Source organism: Pollicipes pollicipes, unplaced genomic scaffold, assembly GCF_011947565.3.
Source record: "Pollicipes pollicipes isolate AB1234 unplaced genomic scaffold, Ppol_2.1 Scaffold_3447;HRSCAF=4054_pilon_pilon_pilon, whole genome shotgun sequence".
In the NCBI taxonomy this organism is placed as follows: domain Eukaryota; kingdom Metazoa; phylum Arthropoda; class Thecostraca; order Pollicipedomorpha; family Pollicipedidae; genus Pollicipes; species Pollicipes pollicipes.
In genome coordinates, this window is record NW_023596297.1 from 33,930,349 (window position 1) to 33,954,772 (window position 24,424).

The 24,424-nt window shown below is 48.2% G+C and overlaps 2 protein-coding genes and 3 non-coding genes across 5 annotated transcripts; 2 read left to right on the top strand and 3 right to left on the bottom strand.

Annotated features, from left to right (window-relative positions):
* On the top strand, nt 1–74 carry TRNAN-GUU (transfer RNA asparagine (anticodon GUU)). The gene has a single exon. It is a non-coding gene; the product is annotated as a tRNA-Asn (tRNA).
* Nucleotides 75–1,541: 1,467 nt separating this feature from the next.
* Nucleotides 1,542–1,615, bottom strand: TRNAN-GUU (transfer RNA asparagine (anticodon GUU)). The gene has a single exon. It is a non-coding gene; the product is annotated as a tRNA-Asn (tRNA).
* Nucleotides 1,616–3,093: 1,478 nt separating this feature from the next.
* TRNAN-GUU (transfer RNA asparagine (anticodon GUU)) lies at nt 3,094–3,167 on the bottom strand. Its single transcript has one exon. It is a non-coding gene; the product is annotated as a tRNA-Asn (tRNA).
* Nucleotides 3,168–10,048: 6,881 nt separating this feature from the next.
* On the top strand, nt 10,049–12,327 carry LOC119092474 (diuretic hormone class 2-like). The gene is made up of 3 exons (XM_037215435.1): nt 10,049–10,161; nt 11,407–11,514; nt 12,186–12,327. The coding sequence occupies exons 1-3, from the start codon at nt 10,049–10,051 to the stop codon at nt 12,325–12,327; spliced, it is 363 nt and encodes a 120-aa protein (XP_037071330.1).
* A 9,520-nt stretch (nt 12,328–21,847) lies between these two features.
* On the bottom strand, nt 21,848–24,062 carry LOC119092475 (diuretic hormone class 2-like). The gene is made up of 3 exons (XM_037215436.1): nt 23,950–24,062; nt 22,665–22,772; nt 21,848–21,989 (listed from the first exon to the last, which is right to left on the bottom strand). Exons 1-3 carry the CDS (start codon nt 24,060–24,062, stop codon nt 21,848–21,850), a joined length of 363 nt encoding a protein of 120 aa, XP_037071331.1.
* Between the last annotated feature and the right edge of the window lie 362 nt (nt 24,063–24,424).

Here is a 24,424-nt window from a genome sequence, read left to right on the forward strand (position 1 = left end):
GCCTCCGTGGCGCAATTGGTTAGCGCGTTCGGCTGTTAACCGAAAGGTTGGTGGTTCGAGCCCACCCGGGGGCGACACGTGCCGTCAGTTTTGAGGAACTGGCATGCAAAGTGCTTTAGTTGCCGACGGGGGGTCTCAAAACCAACTGACGCGCGAAGCCTTGACGCCTCATCATCAAAGGGGTTGGCTTTCCCGCTGGGATCATAATCGTACGGATAGTGAGCGTCAGCAATCCGCTCAGAGCAAGCTTAATTTCGTGAACACTGTTCCGCATATACAAAGACCCAAGGGTTATGCTCTTGCCCTTGCGAGCCCGAAGTTCTCCAGAAACTTTTGACTCCCTGTTACTTGACAGGTTGGATGCGACTGGAAATGAACGCGATGGATATAACAAATCAAGACTAGGAAGCTATCGGATCGTAAAACTTGCTTCTTTATACACAAAGTTGCGTGCATATAATTTTGTATAGCTCCAAGGCCTGCCATCATGCTTCACCAACGTACCCTGCAATAGCTCCGCGCCACCACTAACGCGTCAATGCCCGCGACAAGGACATCAATGTCAGCAAGCAACTGGATTAAAGATGCGTTCTTGGCATCAATAAATGTGTGCTTTTTAACTAACAATTTCGACTTTCAAGGTGTGCATAACAGGTCATGATACTTACGATGTGCACTTTTTTGTATGTGCACAATGCACACGTTCATCGCCATCCCCTCCCGAGTGCATATCTCGTGCCTTCTTTCGATACACTTACCGGACATCCAAGATAGGCTTACGAACTGCACTGTTCTGTTATACACCGCATGATTTCTGGCATGACGGATAGTGCTGCTGCGGTTCTATCCATGTGTATTTATTATATATATATATATATATATATATATATATATATATATATTGATGCAGATGTAATCAGAAAATGCATTGAACAATAAGCACACCGAGAATGAGGAGGGTGCCGCACGATCGCTCACATCAAACAGCTGAACAGATCAGCTTCACGCTGTGGCCTGGAGGACATCAGGCCGCCCACAGATCCTCGCCATGTTTCGACTACGCACAAAAACCGTACACCTGCCGGCAACTGCCAGCTCGGCCCAGCTGGGGGGGAATCGGATCGAACTGGCCCCTCCCCCCCCCCCGCTCTGTTTGATGTGAACGATCCTAATGTCCCAACCTTATCCGAAGTGTGCTTATTGATCAATGAATTTTCTGATTCATTCTGCATGTATGTAAAAATAAAACATCTGCGGAGAAATTCGGGCGCGCAAGGGCAAGAGCTCATCCCTCGGGTCTCTGTCTGTGCGAGACGGTGCTCATGAAATGAAGTTTCTTTGGGACGGGGTGCTGGCGCTCCTTCTTATTTGCACAGTTATGATCCCAGTGGGAAGGCGAGCCCCTGCGACAATGAGACGTCAAGGCTTCGCATCAGTATTAGTTTTTGGCAAGAGAGCGCACGGTATCGATTGGTTGTGAGGAAACCGTCGGCAAATGTAGCGTCTTGCATGCCAGTTCCTCAAAACTGACCGGTGGGGGCCGCCCCCGGGTGGGCTCGAACCACCAACCTTTCGGTTAACAGCCGAACGCGCTAACCAATTGCGCCACGGAGGCCCTTGCAAGCTTGCAACCGAGCAAAAAATCTTGCGATGACATCACGGCTGTGCACGCTGCCTGGCCGCGATGCCATATATAGGGCCTTGTCTGGTGTGATATACGCACCTGCCCGCACATGTGAGCGGTGGCAGTGCTCGTCTGCTTTTTGAGCGAGGCCGGGGAGGGACCCTGTGCGTATCGCTACAGTATAAGTTTGTTCGTGGAACGCTTTAGTGCACTGCTTGAGCCCAGGCTACCAGTTGCTGGTAGGTGTATGATCTCTGCGCGTGGTCGCAAGACGGTGATGTCCATGGCCGACGTTGCATGCCCCTGGGGCTTCATCTCAAAACTGGCGTCATCAAATGGTCAACGTGAACTATCCAGGCCCATTCTCGTCGTCGGTGTGTATATATTGGTCACTTGGGGTATTCCGAGCACAGCTGCGCGTAACTGGGCATTATCTGCAGCCACACAATCCGCAGTGATATAGATTACACAGCTCGCAGCACGGTGGTGTAGTCAGGATTTTACTCGGGATGGGACACTGTCGGGTAGTAGAGACATTTTCAGCGAAAGGGACAGCCAAAGGGAGCCTTTTTTGTATTTTTTTTTTGTCGCCGCAGAGGCCCTGCTTTTCAATCCTGATAAAGTTGGAGGCTAAGGACTCCGTTTTGATACCTCGGGGCGTTTTGTATCTTAGGAGCCTTACTAACGTCTTAAACTGCCAAAAAGTCTAGTCGTGGCGCCAAGTTCAAGGGGGTGGGGCATGATCTCAAATGTCCAAATCCCTGCTCACACCACTGATATGACATCTGGCATGACATGAAAAGCGAAGTTCGTGAGCCTAGGGGGGGGGGGGGGAGGGAGGGTGTGGCGATAAACTAAATCGATTAAAAAAGGCGTGGCATGCGCGCTTGTGTTCTTGATTCTGGTGAGAATGGGCTGTACACGTATCCAGATTAATAGACATGAAAGCCGGAAGTGCTAGAGTCAAAGACCTGCATTTAATGGCACAGAGGACGCATACTCTGCCTGACTGCTGGCTGAAAATGGGCAGCCTGCCGTCGGCGGTGACATGGAGGTGCGCAGCGGTGTCCATAAAATCTTTCGCGGTCCTTCCAGCAATGCAGGGGTATGCAGGGGTATGTCGGTAAAGCATAGTGATATAAGGATGATTGCTGAGATGCTGGGCACAATTCTCAACATGTAGCTCCGCATTTAATTGTCATGTTTTCGAAACAATGATGCTGTGACTCTACTTACTATGCAGTCCATTGCGTTTTTATATAGTTCCACCGATGAAGCCTGTAGTTGAAACCAGCATGCCCAGTCCTTGATTGTTGCAGCTGGAAGAGCTCCCTGCGACGATATCACGTGTTTTTGCAACGCGGTGTTGATTTTTGACGCGAGCTAAGTACGGCACTGACAGGAAGCGTGACCTTCGTCTCCAATGAAAGCATCTTGCAGGTGACTGGCCAAAACCGACCTGCAGGGGTCGCCCCCGGGTGGGCTCGAACCACCAACCTTTCGGTTAACAGCCGAACGCGCTAACCAATTGCGCCACGGAGGCCTGAAGAATGTCATAATGCGCCCTCAAATTCGTGTGATGGCTTCACAGCTGTACACATTGACCTACCGGGGAGTCACGACGCACCCCCTGACCTTGTCACATCGCCGGACACATTTGCTTGCAGCGATGCCGGCAGTTTTGATCCGGTGTTACTACCCCAGTGAGAAATGAGTCCCTGCTGGCTGGGTGAGCAATCCGTTTAACGCAACTTCTTGTTCCTCTTCACAGATTTACAAGTCCCGGTTTTCCTTTCCACACCTCCACAAGCCCCGTTGTGTTATCAGGGCTTTGCCAGCTTGCATGCACTGCCCGCGTTGCACAAGTCCGTTAGTGTCAGCGCGCAGCTAAATGTGCGCTACCTTAGGCGAAGCCATGGAGGACTTGTCGCTACAACAGCGGGATGATCGTGGAACGCCGAAGCATGCCGCATGGTCCCGAGCTGCCAGTCGCTGGCAGCCGTGCGATCTTTGTGCGCGGGTGGAACACAGCGATGGTCTGTGGCCGGCATGATGTCCTCTAGGTCATGGTGTGAACCTGGCCTCACTTGCTCGAGGTGAACGGTTGTAGCTCCGTCCTCAGCCTCGGTGTGCATTTTGGTCACTGAACCTTCCTACTACTGCTGTACCGGGACTTACCTACGTGGTGCCCCCAGCAACATGTGTCCCTCCCCTTATCAAGTATATGACGTGTATCAATGCATGTGCGTGGAAAAAGTCGTGTTAGGAAAGTAAAGCTACGCAAATCAAGAAAAGTGAGCTTGTTTTATTTCGTGCATGGAAGTTCGCACGACTGCGGTGTGCTAAACCGGGTTTGTTTTCCGTAAAATATTTTGAGCCTAGCGCCCACCTTCAATCGCGACCATTGCTACACTGCGTCTACTGGAGGCACATAGATAATGAATGCAACGACACAGTCCCGCCGTGATACAAATTATATATTACGTAACAGGACAGTGCAGTTTGAAAATCCATCCAGCACATGTGTCGATAGACCCAAGTCGATCCTAAAGATGGTGTGCATGTTCACTCGTGCAACGATTATCATAAACGCGTGCATACGGCACAAGCAAAACACTAGAAATAAGCACTGTTACCTGTTCTGCGGATAGTGAAAGCCGAAAGCGGTTGAGCGAAAAAGCTGCAACTGGTGACATGCACTTCATCGGGTTGCCGCTAAAATTAATAGCCTTCGGCAGTGACGGTAGAACACAATGACTGCAGAGGTATACTGGTGAAGCATGACGACTGATCTCTGGGATTAGCGCAGTTCTGAACGCGAAACTTCTTGAGTAAAGCAGCATGCTTTACACTCAATTACTTTATGCCTCTAAATTCAATATGTCCATCACCTTTGACTGAAATTTACCTTTTAGTCCAGGACGGGAGAGGAGCGCAGGGACATATCGCCTCGCTCATGTCCCGAGGTACCGAGGTCGAAGAGACCCTCGGGACCGGGGATCAGGGGCAGAATGATAAGGCCCGAATGGTCCGAAGTACCGGGCTGAGGTCGTGCTAAGGGACTACGGTCCGCAGGTTCCAGCCCTCTAAAGTCAGTCACAGGGCCTTTTGTGCCAATCGCGGCCCAACGGAACGATGGGCACCTCTGTGTTGATTAGAGACCACCGACACCGAACAATCAGCTCCCTTACGGCATGGGCCCATTTTCCAAGCAGGAGCTAGACCAGCTTAGACTAGACAGAACCCCGCAGCTTTGAATAAGTGACTCTTATCCTAGTCGGGTCCCTTAACCTAAGACGGCCTTTCTGGCAATTAGGAACCCACAGTGCCTAACAGGGGATCGCTGTGCCGGCAAGGCCCCCGGATTCAGGCAGGGGCACATTTGCTGAAGACACACGGGTTGTTGCCCGGCGTTGCAGTCTCTGCATCACCGAGCGGCGTAGTCTGTCGTAGCCAACATCCGGGTCACCCGAGAACGACCATCTGTTGGGAAATGATGCTTACGTAAGCCAGATAAACAGTTCTTGCTATCAAAAGGTTCTACTGTGGTATATCCCTTACCTGTGCAAGTTTGAAGTTGATCCTATCAATGTATCAGCAGCCATAGCGACGCCAACAATAGATATTCCAATATTGCGTCAACTCCGTGGTGCTGTTAATGCTAATCCGCACCGAATAGCAATCTGATAATTGCACGAATGAAGCCTTATATCCGGGACACCTTCCATGCGTAGGTATTGATTTCATAAGGCATTGGAAATCACTGATTTCTAATTGGTGGCCATTTTTGACCTCCTGTTGGCCTCCACTTCGTGTCAGCCGTTCGTACGACGCACAGCAGCCGAGGGAAACTGCAATGTCGTGCGTCAGTGTTTTTTCCTCATGAGCTGTGAGAAAACGTGTTCAGAACTGCATCATCTTTTTCACTACTTGATTCATAATATAAGTGAAGTTCCGTCGAACATGGGTCGACCATATCAATGCCAAGTGTTGACCTGGCTTCCACCGACGCCAAGCCCCAATATATCGCTACAAATCATGAAGAAATATCGACAACGCCCCTGACGATGAGCTTAGAAGAGGACGAATTGGCATTTGTAAAACAGCGTGGGTGTTTTCTTCCATGCAGTTAACTGATGTCTGGTTTCTGCATTTTGCTGACCTCAAAATACAAGCAGAACTGCATCAGGTGGTAGCCTCTGATTTCTGCTCCAGTTAAAGAATACAGAAAACAGCGGCGGCGCAGCAAAGCCGGGCGGAGGGGGCGGTCCCCTCCCAACTCTCCTGCCTTCAGGCAAGGAGGGCACAAGTATGCATTTGTCCGCCCACCTACACAAAACAAATTGGGGAGGCCCCTTTTCCCACACTAAAGGCATCGCAAATACCCGCGGATTACCAAAATTCAGATCAAGCAGGCCCCTGTAACTGAGCTAGCGAGTAATAAGTCTGGTCCAGAGGGGCAGTTGTCTCCCCTTTCCGCCAGGCAGGGGAGGTATAAGTATGTTGTCCAACTTAAAAAACTGGGGAGACTTCTTTATCCCAAGCTAAAGGCATTATAAATGCCCGTAGTTTACCAGAATTCAGATCCAGGCGGCCCCATAGCTGAGCTATACAGTAGTACATCGGGCTCAGAACGCAGTTTCTTCATCAAAAGGCCCGCTTTTTGAATCATAAGGTCACCTTTATAAAAGACGTAGCCAATGCTCTAGATAAAAAGGCACAATGTTGTAGTTAAGATATACAAGATATGTATAGGATATAAGATACAGGATACATTATCATACACAAAAGGCCTCATTTCTGCAACAGGAAGCCCCTTCCGTGCATCACATGATCTTGGTTCCGAATATGGATGGACCTGTTTTGCCGGTAGTGTGGCCCTTTTCATATGGTGGCCACCTTCGTGAAATGAAAGCATCATGTCCTGGATTGGAAGGTTCCTCTATGCATCAAGAGGCCCTATTTCAAATTACTGAGACCCCTTGCTGGATAATAAGAGGAGGAAGGATGCTAAGAGGGTCGCACTTTGTTGTTTTCCCATCTTCGAAATTTATCAACTTGTATATGATGTATGTAACTGTTTGATAAAAGAGCATATGCCCTCAGCACCCCTCAGTTAAATGGAGGGCTTCGGGCACTGTGGGAACGCGCCATTTTGTCCAGAAGGCCCCTTGAAAATCCTCCCCATTCAACTCAAAATCCGTGGTACCGCCCCTGTTTGATATTGATGTAAATGGCATTTCCTGACTCCTGTCTTTGACCAGTTGTTTCGACGTAAGGTGAAGATGGTTTTGAACACGCGATCAGTTGGGAATCAATTTGGCCCCCTCTCGAAGGTGTTTCCAAAATGGTCTCCAAACAGCGGGGCGTAGCCGCGCCAAATTTTGCACGACTCTAGACAACTGAATAGCGGATTGTTTGGTAACAAAAATTTATATGTGCTTTCTAAGATCGCTGACCTGCGGCAGTTCAAATTCAGGCCATGGGTTAAGCGAGTAGGGTTTCTAGGGAAACGCTCAATCTGATGCAACAACGGAGCTTTGTGCGAAGCCATACCTTTCTGAGATAGTTTCCTAGGCAACACAATAAGTGAATAATCCAATTTCAGTTACCTAGGGTCATAAATAAAGGTAAGACCTAGGTCAAAACCAACCTGCCTTACTACTGTTGCCTACCGTATGGGAGTGGCTTCTGGTGTTCCTTTCGAATTTATTGATAACATGAACCACGTCGTATATTTTCTATAGACTTCTTAAAGGTCACGATAGGTAACTGAGCTAAAATGACCAAGGTCGACATTTTGCCCTTAGAGGCATACTACCTAGCGTATTCTTTGACGCTTATTTAAATTAAAAACTGAGTAGTTCTGCATGATTGTGGTCTCCATGACCACCGCAAAGTGAAACAAAGTCACTTACCTTAGATGAGCACCAGTGATCTTTGGCATGGAACAGGCATCTAGGTTATGGGCACTTTGGATACCAGTCTGGAGTTTCAACTTATTGAAACTTGTTTGACCCAAAGTCATGACCTATGAACCTGAAATATTGACACAAGTGGGTTCACGTACAGGCCAACACAGCTTGTGATATTGGTGTCTCTATCTCTCTTACTTTCTGAGATCTCAGCGTGTCAAATCTGCACCCGAGCGAAAGGCATTCAGCTGGCCACCCGGTGGCGTGTTATTTATTCGGCGTTATTTCTGGAAAAACTAGCCATTACATGTTACTTGAAACATTGTTAACCTCTTAATAACATGTAGACAATTTCCAGTCTCTACGCTTGTGGCCCAACTGCATTGCTCATCGCCCAGCACGATTGTTGGTGTAGGTGCACCCTTTCTGAGCTAGTCACAAAATGTGGCTTCCATGAACTTTAGATGTTAGGTTGTTTCTCCGACGGAATGTTTTTAAGCCTACAAAATATCAAACACAAGTTTTGTCTTTAACTCTTTTGTCTTTCCTCCTTCACGTTTTTTTAATCGGCTACCGAACGTCAAAAACAAAACGTTTAAGTCGGCTAAGTCGGCCAGTTGTTAGGAAGCGGTTGATTCCCAAGAACTGGCATGTTACTAGTTTTGCGTTTGTTCGTTAGTCGTAGCGCTATGACTCAAACTTCTGTCGTAATTCAAATAACAAAGCTGGGTGATTTAACCACATATGGTCCATGCCAGTCCACTTTTTGCACAATGACTGCTGCATAAAGATAATGTTCCTGCAAAAGGCGAATGTAACCAAGGTTTTAGGTGAAAGTCGCAACCTTCTACGTTTCTAATAGCCAATGTTTTGGTAGCGTAATTTCTCGTTAAGCCCTTTGATTCCATTGACAGTCCTTCGGAAATCACCCGTCTAATTGAACGGGTCAGGTTTTGCGTGGGCCGGCGACGTTCTGATTGGCTGAGGACGCGGCCTCGCCCCATTGGTCCATTGGTCGCCGCTGTCTCGTGGGGCATTGAATATAAGGTGCCGGAGAGGCGGCGCCAGCATCGCAGTCGGCGGTGGAGCAGCACAGCGGTGACCACCAGGCGATCTCCTCCCGGGACAAGCACCGAGTGAGTCTCACGCTGCTGACCTCTCAGCGGTCAGAGCACGCCGAAATGCTGCATCATTTGAGCTCTTTTCAGGCGGAACTCTGAAGATAAAAGTTCGCTTTGTGTTGCTGCCGTTATGTCTAAAAATCAATTCAAGTACGACACAGTACGCGTTGCTAGCTTGCTATAATCCGTAGCCAACAGCTATTTAATGCAATATTGATTGCTAGCAATAATGATGCTAGTCAACAGCAGCCAGGGCTTCCGTTTACTCTACCAGTGTCTCAGTTAGTAAGCTTCCGTTTGCTCTCCCGGTGTCTCGGTTAGTAATTTCCGTAAGGCACGGCGACCTATGTCGTGATACATTGTCTTTTACCACGTCATGCTCATGTTCAATGCTGACTCTAACGTTTTTTCTGTCTTGCATTTGCTGATTTTTGTCATGAGCTGTAGTCAGGTTCACCTTGACGAAATTTCTCCGGGAATACGTTGTGCTGTTACATGCAACGTTATCCAAACGGTCTCAATGCGATATGTTGCATCACGTAGAGCTTTAGAGTTGTAGGACCAGATTTTAACTTTCTAACAATATCCGGGACCCGCAGTGTCTAACCGCAGCATCATGCATGAACTAGAGCATTCGCTTATTTCCACAGAACTGAGATTCAGAGCCCTTAGTAGTTTTGTGCACGGCTAAAAGGCAAATATAGCATACAAATCTTTGACACTGTTCGACCAAGCTAAAAGGGTGCACGTAAATAAGCAAACCATGGCTCGAGATCTGCTAGGCGACCATGTTCGAGGGCCTGTCTTGCTAACGGTAGACACACAATGGCTGCCGTCATCTTGCCCTAAGCCACTGCTGCGTGACCAGGCGGACTTAACCAGGCCCACACAGAATTCTGTTCGGTGCAGCCCGGGTCAGTGACCACCAGCCCGGCCAGACCGAAGACGGTTGCCCACGTGCTGGTCATTGAGCGCCCTCACCCGGCCGGGAGGCGGGATGGTGTACTGCGGCACAGTTTGCCAGTACGCCTTATACCGGCGGGCTGCTGGCGCGGCTTCGGCGTAGATTTGGCCAGTGGATTGTGTTGCCTTGATCCTTACTAACCCTCACACAATAACAAAACAACCTTGCTCAAACATGGTCTGCTTAAAAGGTGATGTTCATGGTGTCAAAAACAAATTTCCAAACAGCCACGACACGGCTCTGGCTAATGAAGCATAATTATGCACGGCGGGCGCAACGCACATCACGTAAGTACAAGTTGTTTAGCGTGACACGCCTTGCGATCTGACTCTCACCCAACCGCACCATCCGGCATTGGCCCGATCTTGGCTTGACCTTGCCCTCTGACCCTTGCCTGACCCAGACCTGTTCTTGCTTCAGGCTCATGACTCGTCACCTAAACGTAAATAGCGCCTGCGCCTGGCTTGCTGCCATCGTCTGCTTCGTCTTCTGCTGGTCCTTCAGCAACGCCAGCATGCACAAGGAGGACGCCGAGAGGTGGGTAGCTCGGTGCGTGTGAGAAAGGAAAAGAAGCTGGCAGAATTCGGGCTTCATGTCTCGTTCTGACAGCGGCGTGATCCTCTCAGCTCAATCCATTTACTCATGTTGGTACATGCGTGATAATCACTCTCTTGAAGTTTAACAGCTTCTGTTTGGGGTTTAATGCAAGTTCACCTACAGTGTTCGTATTTGTGTTAGTTTACTATGAGCAGCTATTAACAACATAACTGTAGAGTTGTGTTGTGGCTCATTTAAAAACCAAACCATAGTTAGTCTGATCCTGCTTCACGTGGTAGGCTTGCCTCATCACTGTCTACTTTTAGCACTCGATGGTAATGCACTCCTTAATATGTGACGCAAGTGTCGTTCAGGAAAGTTTCTGGCAATCATTGCAAAATTATCATTTATGTCACAAATAGAGAATGTACCTTCATCAAGATTGGAAGAATGAGTGACGGGTCCTGCTTGGTTTGGGTACGCCAAGGGAACCGTGCAAAATATTGGAAGCCATAGGCACAGCCAAAGCAAGGCGGGTCCCAGGTCCTCGCACCCCACTCCCTCTTTATCTCACTTGTTGTTTGGAATTGTAGATTTCTGTTCATGATATGGCCAAAGGGCTTTAAACGTATCGTGATGAGCAGCCATTGAGTGACCCTCAAAAGAACTGGCTGCACCCATGATGTGGACATAGAAAGGGTGAAGAGGCTGCTATGCTTTAAGTTACCTTATAGTCTTTTTAAAGAGTTTCAAAGACAATGCCGAATGAAACATCAAGCAGAGCTGTATACAGAATAGTCAGAACCGACAATAAATGTAAGAATGTGAAGCATTAAAGCATGATTTAATATGGCGGATTATTTCATTCCCTGCACCCACAAATCCTGTTTTGGTTAATGGAGCCGTAATGTCTCATCGGTGTGTGGCTGCGTGGGAGTCAAGGGGCGGACTTGTTTCAGCTTATTCGCTACTCATCTTGCGCCTAACTTTGATAAGAGAGTGTTGCACAGAGTGCATATGCGGCCATAAGGAATAATATTGTTTTATGATCGATGGCATTTGTGCTTGCACTACATTACAGTAAGCAACATAAAACGATAGCACGCATTTCAAGTGTTCATGTAATGCTATCCTAGCAGAGTAACATATTCATGAAATCGTCGGTGTGTATCCCGTTGCCGAATGATCTCTTCAATCTGGTAGATCCCATGGAGTGTCCGTTCAACGCCGACCTCCGATCTGCAGGGAATCTTGGGCGGATGATGTGGAGAATCTGCAGAAAGATATCTACGTCAGCGAGCTGATCAATCGGCTGCACGCCCTTAGCGACGGCGAAGAGATCGGTCTGGCCCAGTAAGAACTACATAGATATTAACGAAAGCACGTTTTTCCACCTGCACGACAACGTACCGCGGCGCGGTCTGTTTACGCCGGGTAGGTCGCCAGGGCTCCGATAGATGTCTCTGCCGCCGTGTGACCGAGCATCGTGGCCTTGCCAAGATGGCTAAGATGTCGTTGCAGAGGGAGGTGTAAATCTTCGTTAGCTTTACGGACCTATTAGACAAAGTCGTCAAGATGGCATCAATTTCAGATTATTGCTTTTTCGAGGGTGATTTGTCCATCGCTGCTCTGTCTTGCCATGCTCATAGACGGTTCGGGTGACCGATGCCCTCCGCTTTTTTCATTTTTTTCACACGGAGGATTTTTTTCATTCCCTGAGTGATCTGATTCATGCTTAACCATATGTGATAGCTTAGGCAACACCACATTACCTGAACAACACACGCGTTTTTCCATCGTAACGTGCCCTTTCGCGTTCGACAACCGGAACGTAAAACTTAATGCTTTCTTGGCGGTAAGCCTTAAAGGAAAAATATGCTAAGGAATTCTCATCTATAGCTTAATCAAGAAAAATGCTAAGACCACACCTGTTCTCGACATATGCCGAACAGCCACGTCGTCCTCTGTTCTTAATTTGACCATACCGGTGCCTCCAACTTCTGACGGGCGTCCGCTCCCCACAGCAAGCGCGGGCTGGACTTTGGTCTGGGTCGCGGCTTCTCGGCCGCGCAAGCCGCCAAGTACAAGATGGGTCTGGCAGCGGCGGCCTTCCCGGGCGGACCCGGCCGCCGGCGACGCTCCGTGGAGCAGGCGCTCCATCTGTAAACCCCGACCTCCAATCTGGCGTGCCCTCCTCTGCCCCGGCGGTTCCGTGTGGAACTGACGGCACCAGCTGGAGCGTCCCCCAGTCAGCCTCGGCGGTCCGGATCCGGTGGCCACGCGGGATCAACTGACTCCGGCAGGCTGGACCGCCAGAGTCCGTGAGCCGACCAGGAAAATGCTTAGGAGGTAGCTGAAGAGGCCAAAGATGGTTGATCTGTGGTAGGTCCCCCTAGCCTCAGCTGATCCCGCTGATCCCCAAGGGCTTCTGGTCAGCCGCCTCTCCGCCGCAGGATCATAGTTTCCTGGCTGTTCGCTCCCGGACAGGGATGGCTCTATCGCTTTCACCACGAAGGAGCCACATACTGAGCGTCGCTGGTTAGGATTGTGCAGTGTGTACCGTTAAGTTTCTTTCGCTCTACCTAGTGCCAAGAGAAGCCGTCTTTCGGCACCCGTGTTGTTCCGCGTTGGGCGTCTCGGAGCCACTTCAAGTTTGAGAGACGGCCTGAACGTCCACGTTGTCCTAGCGTCGGTCAAATCAGTAAGCGACGCCCATCGATGTCAAGACAGGTTCTGCCACGTGTTAGTCTGCCAATGGACAGCACCATTCAAGCATCCACGCGTGAGGCAAGGGCATGCGGTTGCCGACTCTTTTAAATATATGTACCTTTTCGACATCGTCTTTTGATGAACGGCCATCATCATCAATTTCGGTAAACAGCAGAGCTCGCTTACTGGTAAGCTGCAGCTGGCCGTCAGCTCTGTAACACACGTGCGGGGGCGGACTGGTAAGCTGCAGCTGGCCGTCAGCTCTGTAACACACGTGCGGGGGCGGACTGGTAAGCTGCAGCTGGCCGTCAGCTCTGTAACACACGTGCGGGGGCGGACTGGTAAGCTGCAGCTGGCCGTCAGCTCTGTAGCACACGTGCGGGGGCGGACTGGTAAGCTGCAGCTGGCCGTCAGCTCTGTAACACACGTGCGGGGGCGGACTGGTAAGCTGCAGCTGGCCGTCAGCTCTGTAGCACACGTGCGGGGACGGACAGTTCAGAGCGACAGGGCACTCATCAGTGCCGCGCAACAGTTCCGGTGTCCATAGGTGAAGATGCGTCATAGTACCACCCTAGGGCAGTGATACGATGACGCATCATGACGATATCTCTATTCGGTGTGAAGCTCATCAGCTTTAGGCAATCTAACCTCCAGAAGTGCTGAAGTCACATGACCCTGCCGACCGTGATCAGCCACAATGAGCACGATGCAATGCGGTGCCCTCTGAATACGCTACCGGTGCGTTGCTCCACAATTTCCAAGACGGTTATGCGGTAAAGTTTGTGTGTGAAGACAGACGTGTCCACTAGGAGACCCCAGGTATATTTCCTGCGACTCCTGACAAGACCCATAAATACAAGCTAGCAGCACTGTACAACACACGCAACATACGCATGCCATGCCACTTATTGGTGGTATCCAGCACAGAGGAGTAGACAGAGGATCTGATGGGTCGCATTTTGCGACCTTCCAGAAATCGCATAACTGCAAATATAATTTTTGTTTTGCTAGCTAGTTCAGTTGTAGCTTTGCAATCACCTCCCATTCCTTCGCACAGTGTTCAGACCCGTCATGCGTTGCACTTCACTTCCGTCGTTTTCTGATGCAGCTAGTGGTTATCTGACGTGGTAACCGCTGACATGTCTTTGGTGACAAACTACCTTTTTTAGATTGATGCATGATCGGTCGAAAAAGAAAATTCCGTTGCAAAATTCCAAGCTTCCTGCGCGAAAAGTTCAAAATTTTCCTGAAGTCCTTAAAAAGATAGTCACACATGATGCTGATTAGCTGATTTATGGTGGCAACGTTGTCTTAAAAGTGCTGAAGAACAGCCCACAATAAGACGTGAAGCTGAATTAAATGAAACAAAATGTATAACATATGCTGACCAGCAATCAACGACAAAATATTCGTTTCGAAATGTGGTAAGTTAAGCAGCAGTCCTTTTGTTCTCGAGTAGTATTATCCTGGTTGACGTCCCGCCCCGACATTGCGGGAGAAGTGCCGCGTGACAGCGGCTGGGGAGACGGCCGGTTCGAAAATCTAAAGTTAATGGAGCATCCAGGCTACATTACCGGACTAATACCGGTGGAGGTGTTCTGGACGTTGTGCGTGTCATGGACAACAACAATGTACCGGGCGTGTAACTACCCATTTAGTGAGGGAGTGTTGCCTCCAGCCCCTGACTTAACAAAAAGTTGCCTAAACCCTGTTGTTGCCATATTTAGGGGACAGGCGTAGCCATAGTCCACTCTTAATCTCTGCTAATTATTTTGCGAAACAACCTTACTTATATAAACGAACTAACATCACCTAACGCAGCCCATGTATGCATTACCTCGGAGCAGGCATTACCGGAGCGCGATCACTGTTATGTGCGGATTGCGAGCTGGTTCCGTGGCGAAGTGGAAATGCGCCTGACATGCAAGAGGGGCTGTCGGATATGATTCCCGGGGCACGCGCGTCTTTTTAAAGAGAGTGTCCCATATTTGAAACGTATCTCAAAAACGTGCGCTGGAGAGCGTTCATGACCTGTCATTAGCATCAGTAGCATTGTGGAGCGGAACCGCATCAGCAACAGGATATCATGCGCAGCTCAGTTGTATTCATTTGCAAAAGGCAAGTTCGTTTGCGAGGAATATTATACAGACAGTGTTGCTAGCCCTATTTCTCGTCGGATAATCAAGAAAAAGGAGAGATAGATGCGTTGACATTTCGGTTACATGCCGCTGTCAAAACGATTATAAGCAGCACATTCAAAATTGGTCAGCCGACCTTATTCGATTTTTCAGTTGCTTTTTTAACATTAAGCCATAGTTTTTGCGGGTCACCAGCATTCAGGGGGTTTAACAAGGAATAATTCCCAGCGGTTATTACGGTACATTGTTTACACTGAAAATGATTACAATCGCCTGAAAAAGACGAGTACATCTATGCGAATTCGAGCAAATAGACATCACGCACTATGCACAACTTATGCCTGAAAGAAACAGGCATCGCGCGTGACGCATCACTTATAGTTGCAAACGATTTCAATAACACAGGTATTACGCATCATGCATCAGCAGTGAGCTAAAATCGCTTTGAGCCTGCGTGGGAGTGAAAAATTCCGTCTAAAAAAGAACGAACAGGAGTGAAAAATTCAATTCACAAATGCTGGAACTTATGAGTCAGTGAGAGATGCCCCGAGAAACAAAGACATACATTTCAAGTTGGCGTGGACGTAATACCTTTAACATAAAATACTTTTGCTTTCACGTATTATGTCATTTCACTGAAACAGGATGCATTGATAATCATGCAAGTGTGATGAACACCAAAGACTATGTAACACCAACGTTTTGATGCTGTACTTTGCCCTTCCCTTGCATTGGATGTTTTTTAACACAAAACAAAGCGAAGGAATTGAACAACAAAAACAGAACAAATGCAACGAGCATAAAGCACTCAAACAAAACAGTCTTGGTTTCCTGCATATCAATAAATCACCAGATCAAACAACCAACTGACATACTTTTGACTTTTGTTGAAATGAGGTCAGGAGATACAAATATGATGCCACTGTTTCCTGAGAAATATTTCCTGAGAAAAAATATTTCCGAAGAAAAAATATTTCCTGAGAAAAAATATTTCCTGCCAAAATATTCTTCCTGCCTATTTCCATAAAAGAAACCTAACGGAGCCTAACCTAAGGAGTCTCGCCTCATCTCGTGGTGTCTAACTTGTTTTGCATCACAGCAGCATTCGTGAGTCATCGATTCTTGCAAGATTCCACTGCTACTTACCACGCAAGTAACGAGCTGAGAGTATCCCATGTGTTCATCGTCTCAACTCACCTCACCTATTTTTTGACAGCAACAGTGGTGATAAAAACATGATAAACTTATTCTTGACTGGTTTCAAACTGTGTTTTGGTACACTTCATCTGTGTCAGCTTGTTAACACTAGACAAAGTTGACAACGCACAAATCAGACCTAGGAGCCAACTGAGAGGACAGGGCTGTCCATTAAGTATTTAAATCACTATTAAAACTTTTTCTGATTACCGTGGTTAGCCTTTGTCAAGGGCAAAAGCGGGTATGCTCCACAGAACAATCTCTCTCTTCCAAACGCAACATAGCTCATGGATGACCCCAGGAACCAATTTTGCTGCTCGCCTTCTCAGCTGCAGCAAAATCATCCGCTTAAGTTTTGTTATTCAAATTAAACCACTTGAAATTTGAAATGTTGGCTTCTTATTAAAAATGAGACGATCTGACTCTTTTCTGAACACCTATATGTACCTCATATTGTAATTATTTTGCAGCTTAGAGAATTCCTGTGTTAAAAATATATGGTACATATCTACAGTACAGTCATTTGCCAGTCCGCAAACCATGGCAACTTTGGACAACATCTTGTTAAAGCAGACATGAAGGACAGCTTCAACAAATTTGGGGTAAATGATCAAGAGTATCTGGCAAAATATATTATTACATATCCTGTGGCATCATAATTTGTCTTTTGAAAAAAAACACGATGAACTAAAACAAAAATTGGCCAAATCCGGCTACAAATCATGTTTTGAAAGCAGGTATGGTTAGCAATTATGTGCCTCACAGGAGAGACTTACTGGCTTTTTCAGCACAGGGGTCTTTTTGCCCTCTCCCCCCGAACAAAAGGCCTACAAGTTTACAAGATGAAATAAGCAAGGGGAGCTCTGCAGGAAAAAACCGTCTCGAAGGGCAACATTTTTAAACCAAGCACTTCTGTATCAGCTGCGCCAGGTTTGTTCCAAAACCATGTCCGGCAGGATAATGTCAAGTGGTGAGGTAATGTAACTGGAATGGCTTAGATTCGTCATTAATGAGCCTCGCCATGAGCGAAAAACGGGTACTTATAAGTTAAGCAAGGCAAAAATGTCGGTAAAAATAACTTCCTTGATGCAAATTATCTCCTTCATTTACTATGATTATTCATTTTTGAATGCCTATCACACATGTTTGGGCGGCTGGCGAATTATTCCAATACATAGACAAAAATATTCCAGTTGGAGCACTTGGGGAGAGATATTGGTCCATAGCTTAGGCCATAGTTGGTATTTAAAAAAAATACCAAAAAAAGGAGAAATAAAGCTGTACCACATCTGTATGGCACCAAAGAAAACAAAAGCAAGAAGATAATTGTAAAGACATGGAGTTTTTTGGTCAAATGTTGTAATCGGCTCACGTGACTAAAGATATGTGAAAATGACTGTTTAAATGATGACATCCAGCCTTTAGATTTCATTTAGAAGGTATCTCCTGAATGTTCCCCTCCTACAGTTCGGGGGTGGTGCAATTTTGTGGTGAAGTTTCTTCGGGAAAATATATCAGTAGAGTAAAATTGTCTACCAGACTTTGCTGGTGTTTGCACCAAGCTCTGCTTTGCTGGTGTGGTTTTTGCGTGGAGTGACCCAAAAATTGAGGATAAGTGAAAATCTTGCATTTAACACACAATTGTAGACTATGATGTATGTTGTAAACAAACCACAATTGATGCACACAAGCGGCTGGACTCGCTGGGGCTTCCGGGCTTGAAGATACCCTGATTATGCATAGGCCTGATTCAGATGTGTGTGAGGCAGGATATAGGCATAGGTGTCCAGGTTCTGTGGAGCCTGGTTTATGCTTGGTGGTTTCAAGTGAGCTTGGAATTGAATGACATCTCAAAATATCTGAAGGGAAATATGGGTTTAGTATATGTAGTTAGACAGTATCAGGCAGGAGTGAAAAATTCCTTGCCATAGGATGTTGCTTTATACCCAAAGTCGGCAATTCTAGGACACCGCACATAAGACATCACTCATGCGTGTAAACGATGCCAAACTGGCATGCATCACGCACTAACGCGCGCTCGAGCGGGGTAAATCCCCTAAAAAGATTTTTCGGGAATGCTTTTCAAACAGCGCTAAGTAGCCGCACCAAACTTTGCCTAGCTACAAGTGAATAGTGGTTTTCAATGTATAAAAAAATAACTACGCCTTGGAAAGTCGCTGACGTGTGGCAGATCAAAATCAGGCCGTAGCTGTCAGCGCAAGTCATTTCTTGGGAATCGTCCAATTTGATGCAACAACGGAGTAGTTGAACAAGCCATACATCTCTGAAATAGATTCTTAGGCAAGGAGCCAACTGAATTTGACAGTGCAACAAATTTCATTGATCTGGGTCAAGTATGAAGGTGAGACCGAGATCAGAAATAATCTGCTTTTTACTCGAGAGCTTGCGTGTGAGGTATGAGATAGTTTCTGGTGATCATTTCGAAATTATGAATGACAGGGACGCGACAGACATGTTCCATGGACTTGTTAAGGGTCGGAGTAGGTCACTGACTTAAAACGGCCCAGGCCAAATTTTTTACAAACCTACTGCCTGGCGTTATTCCTAACGCTTATTTGAATGACAAAATAGCAGCAATCTCGTAGGCTTTAGGGCACCTTGACGTTTTAAACCTCAACGTCACTGACCTTAAATGAAAACCATTGACCTTATGCTTAGAACAGGTATATAGATTCACGGCGGTTGCATGACGAGGTCTGAGGGCACTGTAGACACCAATCTAGAGTTTGACCTTGTTTGACCTCATTTGACCCCAAGGTTGTGACCTAGAAATTTACAATATTATGCCAGTGAGTTCACATACGGGCCAATCCACCCTGTGAATTAGGTGTCCCTAGCTACCTTAAAGTCTAAGATCTCAGGCGGTTAAATTGACCGGCCCCTCCCCTCCCACTCGAGGAAGGATATATAACCGGCCACCTGGGTTTGTGTTAAGGCTCCCAGCGTTGTAAACCTGATCCATACAGAGCCCAGTCTGCCACGCATTCTTTACCGCTGAGTCGAGAAACTCCCTCCGCTGGCGTCTACCGCAAACAATGCTCACATGGGCTGCGTTATGTGATGCTTGTTCGGACATGTTAGGGTCGTCCCTTTCACATGGCACTTTTCCCGCCCTGTCGCGGGTGAGAAGTCATAAAGGATATTTCTACTCGACAGCAAAAAGACTAATGCTCATCTTTCCACGTTCCAAAATCGGTGTTATGTCGCTGGTTAACATTTGTCTTAGGTTTTGTAAGATTTGTAGTACGTTTACGCCCTGCAGTGCGCTGTTTTAAGCACCCATTAATTTCTCAGATACTATGCCATTATAATGCAACAGAATCGCGCGACGCATGACCTTCGTTCTGAAGACTTTACAATAGTTTTCAGCTTCTCTCAACAGACTTTCGAGATCTACGATGCAATGGCAAATGTTTATGCTGATCATGCATGAAGCTGAAGAAAACGACTGTCGCCAAAGCGATGTCAGTTGTGATCATGCCAGATGCCTTAAAATCTGATTAAGGAATGGCCAAATTGAATGAAATAGCATGAAATGTATCTGGGCAGGAAGAAGCAACACAGAAATGTGATTACAAACTTGGACTGAACACCAGAAAAACACAACTTTATCTTTGCCATTTTTAGCTTCTCGACCCTCTTCCCACTCTACATGCCACCAGCCGTAGCATGGATGGGCATGTCGCATGTGTTGCTCAGTGTCGTTAGTGTGTGTTGGTGGGTCTTGCCAGCAGCCGCAGCAAGCGTACCAGAGGTTTGCTGGTAGGCGCTTTTGTATATACACGCAAACTGTGGTGCATGGATGTGCTGGAAGTTGTTCAATAACGCACTGGCAGCGTATTCAAAGGCTAATGCACTGCGCCGTTCTCATTGCGGCTGATCTCAGCCGGCAGAATCATGTGACTCTAGCGCTGCTGAAGGTCAGACGGCTTTAAGTTGGTGAGCTGCGCATCAAATACAGATACCGTCACGATGCGTCATCGTATCGCCGCCCTAAGGGCATCTGATGTGTTCCCGGCGCTAACGAGTGCTCCGTCGCTCTGACGTGCCCGTCCGCCGCACAGCGCCCTAAGGGCATCTGATGTGTTGCTCGGCACTGACGAGTGCTCCGTCGCTCTGACGTGCCCGTCCGCCGCACAGCGCCCTAAGGGCATCTGATGTGTTGCCCGGCACTGACGAGTGCTCCGTCGCTCTGACGTGCGTCCACCGCACAGCGCCCTGAGGGCACCTGATGTGTTGCGCGGACTGACGAGTGCTCCGTCGCTCTGACGTGCAAGTCCACCGCACACGCCCTAAGGGCATCTGATGTGTTCCCGGCACTGACGAGTGCTCCGTCGCTCTGACGTGCCCGTCCGCCGCACAGCGCCCTAAGGGCATCTGATGTGTTGCCCGGCACTGACGAGTGCTCCGTCGCTCTGACGTGCCCGTCCGCCGCACAGCGCCCTAAGGGCATCTGATGTGTTGCTCGGCACTGACGAGTGCTCCGTCGCTCTGACGTGCAAGTCCACCGCACAGCGCCCTAAGGGCATCTGATGTGTTGCCTCGGCACTGACGAGTGCTCCGTCGCTCTGACGTGCCCGTCCGCCGCACAACGCCCTAAGGGCATCTGATGTGTTGCTCGGCACTGACGAGTGCTCCGTCGCTCTGACGTGCCCGTCCGCCGCACAACGCCCTAAGGACATCTGATGTGTTGCCCGGCACTGACGAGTGCTCCGTCGCTCTGACGTGCCCGTCCGCCGCACAGCACCCTAAGGACACCTGATGTGTTGCTCGGCACTGACGAGTGCTCCGTCGCTCCGACGTGCAAGTCCACCGCACGCGTGCTACAGGGGTGACGGTCACCTGTAGTTAAACAGCATACAAGTTGTGCTGTTTACTTCAAGATTGATGATGATAGCCGGTCATCAAAAGGCAATGCCAACAATGCACACATATATTTGACATGACCGTCAATATACACAAATTTAACTTGAACACGGCATAAACATGCGTCACGCGTGGACGCTTGAATGCTGCTGTTCATTGGCAGAGTAGTACGTGGAAAAACCGGTCTGGACATACATCGTTGTCGCTGTTCATCTGGCCGACGCTAGAGACATGAGGACGTCTAAGTCAACAACTCCAAGTGACTGCGAGAAACGCCAAATCAGGTAAAACACAAAAACCGGACGACGGCTTCTTTTGACGCTAGGTGGGGCGAACAAGTGAATGGTATACACTACACAATCCTAGCCAACAACTCTCAGTATTCGTTTCTGGGGTGGTGAAAATGACAAGACCGCCCTGTCCGTGAGTGAACAACAAGCGCACCATCAGCCAGTGGCGGAGCGGCGACCGACCAACAGTCCGTGGGCATCAGCGGGATCAGCTGATCCCACAGGATCGGCTGAGGCTCAGGCAGTGCCGCCTCGGACCACACCATCTCCAGCCTTTTCAGCCAGCAAATCGTTTTCATAGTCGGCTCACTGAACCGAAGCGGCCCGGTTCGCTAGGACAGCTGACCCCGCGTGGCCACCGGATCCAGTCCGCCGAGGTTGGCTGGGGGACGCTCCAGCTGGCACCGTCAGCTCCACATGGAACCGCCGGAGGCAGAGGAGGGCACGCCAAGTGGAGGTCGGGGTTTACAGATGGAGCGCCTGCTCGACGGAGCGTCGCCGGCGGCCCGGTCCGCCCGGGAAGGCTGCCGCCTCCAGACCCATCTTGTGCTTGGCCGCCTGTGTGGCCGAGAAGCCGCGGCCCAGGCCAAAATCCAGTCCACGTTTGCTGCGGGAAATGGAAACCGATCACAAGTTGAAGAGCCGAAAGGGTTGAACAAGTTACAAGGAACAAAGAGGATGACCCCCACTTTTAGAGATTGGACCTGCGTTTTTCATTTCGTGGGATTAGGTCATATGCGAGAAATTCTGCAACGTTTTTATTTGCACGACTTACACGCTAAAAAAATAATTTTACCTGTTCTTGTTGCCTAACGCGAAAGGTCAATGAAAAGATATATACATTATTCAGGCCATAAGACGCTGCCTAAACAATCCCATATTTGAACCATGAATCAAGATCAACTGGTAATAAAAACGCGATGAAGCGATGGACGTCAATCACTTACCACACCATTCAACATACCGAATTGAAACAGGGATGAACAAATCACATAGAATAGCCAATTAAGCAATAACCAAAAAATGAACACATACCATTATAACCATTTCACCACCTGGTAGGTCCGTAAAGCCAAGGTAGAATGCTACCGTTCTCTACTGCGATGTTCTCCCTTGACCAGGCCGCGACGCTCGAACAGCCAAGCGGCAGGCAGCGACATCTATTGGAGCCCTGGTGACCTACCCGGCGTAAACGGACCGCGCCGCGGTAGGCGTGGCCGACACCCTGCTGTAAAGATGGAAAAACGGTACGTGTTTTCGGAAATATCTGTCCAGTTCTTCCTGGGCTAGGTTAGTCTCTTCTGCGTCGTCGAGTGTGCGCAGCCGGTTGACCAGCTCGCTGACGTAGGGGTCGTTCAGAATGCCTTCCACATCGTCCGCCCAAGATTTCCTGCAGAGTAGAGATTGGCGTCTAACGAGCGCTCAAAACGGTGAGCTGTACCAGGGAGATTACTTTGCAACCTGATTTTCACCGTCCTGCATAAAAAGAGTTAGGCTTCTAGAACGGAATTATCAGAACATTTAAAAATGCGTACAAACGATTTTTTGCCTCCTGTAAAGCAACACACACGGTATCTACTATACGAAGACCCAAATGACTAGTGCTGCTTGACCAGTCACTCTGCGTAACCCTTTTTGAACTCGAAATTGCATACACGTTGTGTTGCGAATGAAATAAGATGAGCCCGCCCCCATTACACACATGGTGCTAGGCTCTAATGAGACGTTACTGTTCTCTGCACGAAAAACACTTGTGTGTGTAAGAAATATGAGCAGTCTGAAAATTAAGCCATGGTTCAACGCTTCACACATAGCATTCAAAGCATCTCCTTCGCACCGTTTCATTCCACATCAGGGGCACAACCAACGTACTGTTGGTATAGCTCAGTGGTAGCTTATCACGATGATTTTCAGGTTTCTGTCACAACGCGTCTGTGGCCACAAACAACTTGTGAGCTTAAGTGCGGCAGGCTGGGATCTCGCCTTTACTTGGCCACGTCTTTAATCTAGGTTATTTTGCATGACACTCTTGGTGCCCCCAACCAAAGAGAGGCCAGTCATGCATGCCTTCAATTATGCTTAAGATTCGTTATCTAGTTGTGGCACAAATGATCATGTCACAAAGGCTACCAAAAAAATTCCGAAACGACATTTAAGTTATATATCACCGAGAGCATTACCAGCAGGTGCTAGATCTAAACGATTATGATACCAGCAAAACTCGACATGCGGGATCAGATCAACTATGGTTTGGTTTTTAGATATGCCACAACACAACATTGCAACTTTGGCCTAAATAACTGTTCACAGTAAATAATCACGACTTCTCATATTATAGGTGAAGTTGCATTGAAACTCACCAAGGAACTGCTGCAATTGAAAAGAGCGCTTATCACAAATGTACCAACATCAGTAAATGGATTGAGCTGAGATGTTCATGCCGATGTCAGAACAACTATTTGCCTTCCAAGACAAGACATGAAGCCCGAACTCTCCCAGCTTCTTTTCCTTCCTCACACACACAGAGCTACCCACCTACACACACACGCACACACGGAGCTACCCACCCCTCAGCGTTCTCCCTGTGCATGCTGGCGTCGCTGAAGGACCAGCAAAAGACGAAGCAGACGATGGCAGCTAGCCAGGTGCAGGCACTGATAGCGGATACGTGACGAGTCATGAGCCTGAAACGAGAACAGGTCTGGGTCAGACAGGGGTCAAGAAGCAAGGTCAAGTCAAGGTTGGGCCAGTACAAGTGATACGGTCTGGTGAGCGTCAGATCGCACAGCGTTTCATATTGGACAACCTGTACTTACGTGACGTGCGCTGCGTGCACTCCCCGTCTCGCTAATATCTGCGACCAGTGCATGCTCCAAATAATGTCCCAGGATAATGTCCGTGATTGTTTGAAAATGTGTTTCTAAAGCAATAATCAGCTTTAAGGCGAACCATGTTTAAGCAAGATTGTCCTGTTATTGTGAAGGTTAGCAAGGTCGCAGCCAATACTGTCCACCGGCCAAATCTGCGCCGAAACTGCACCAC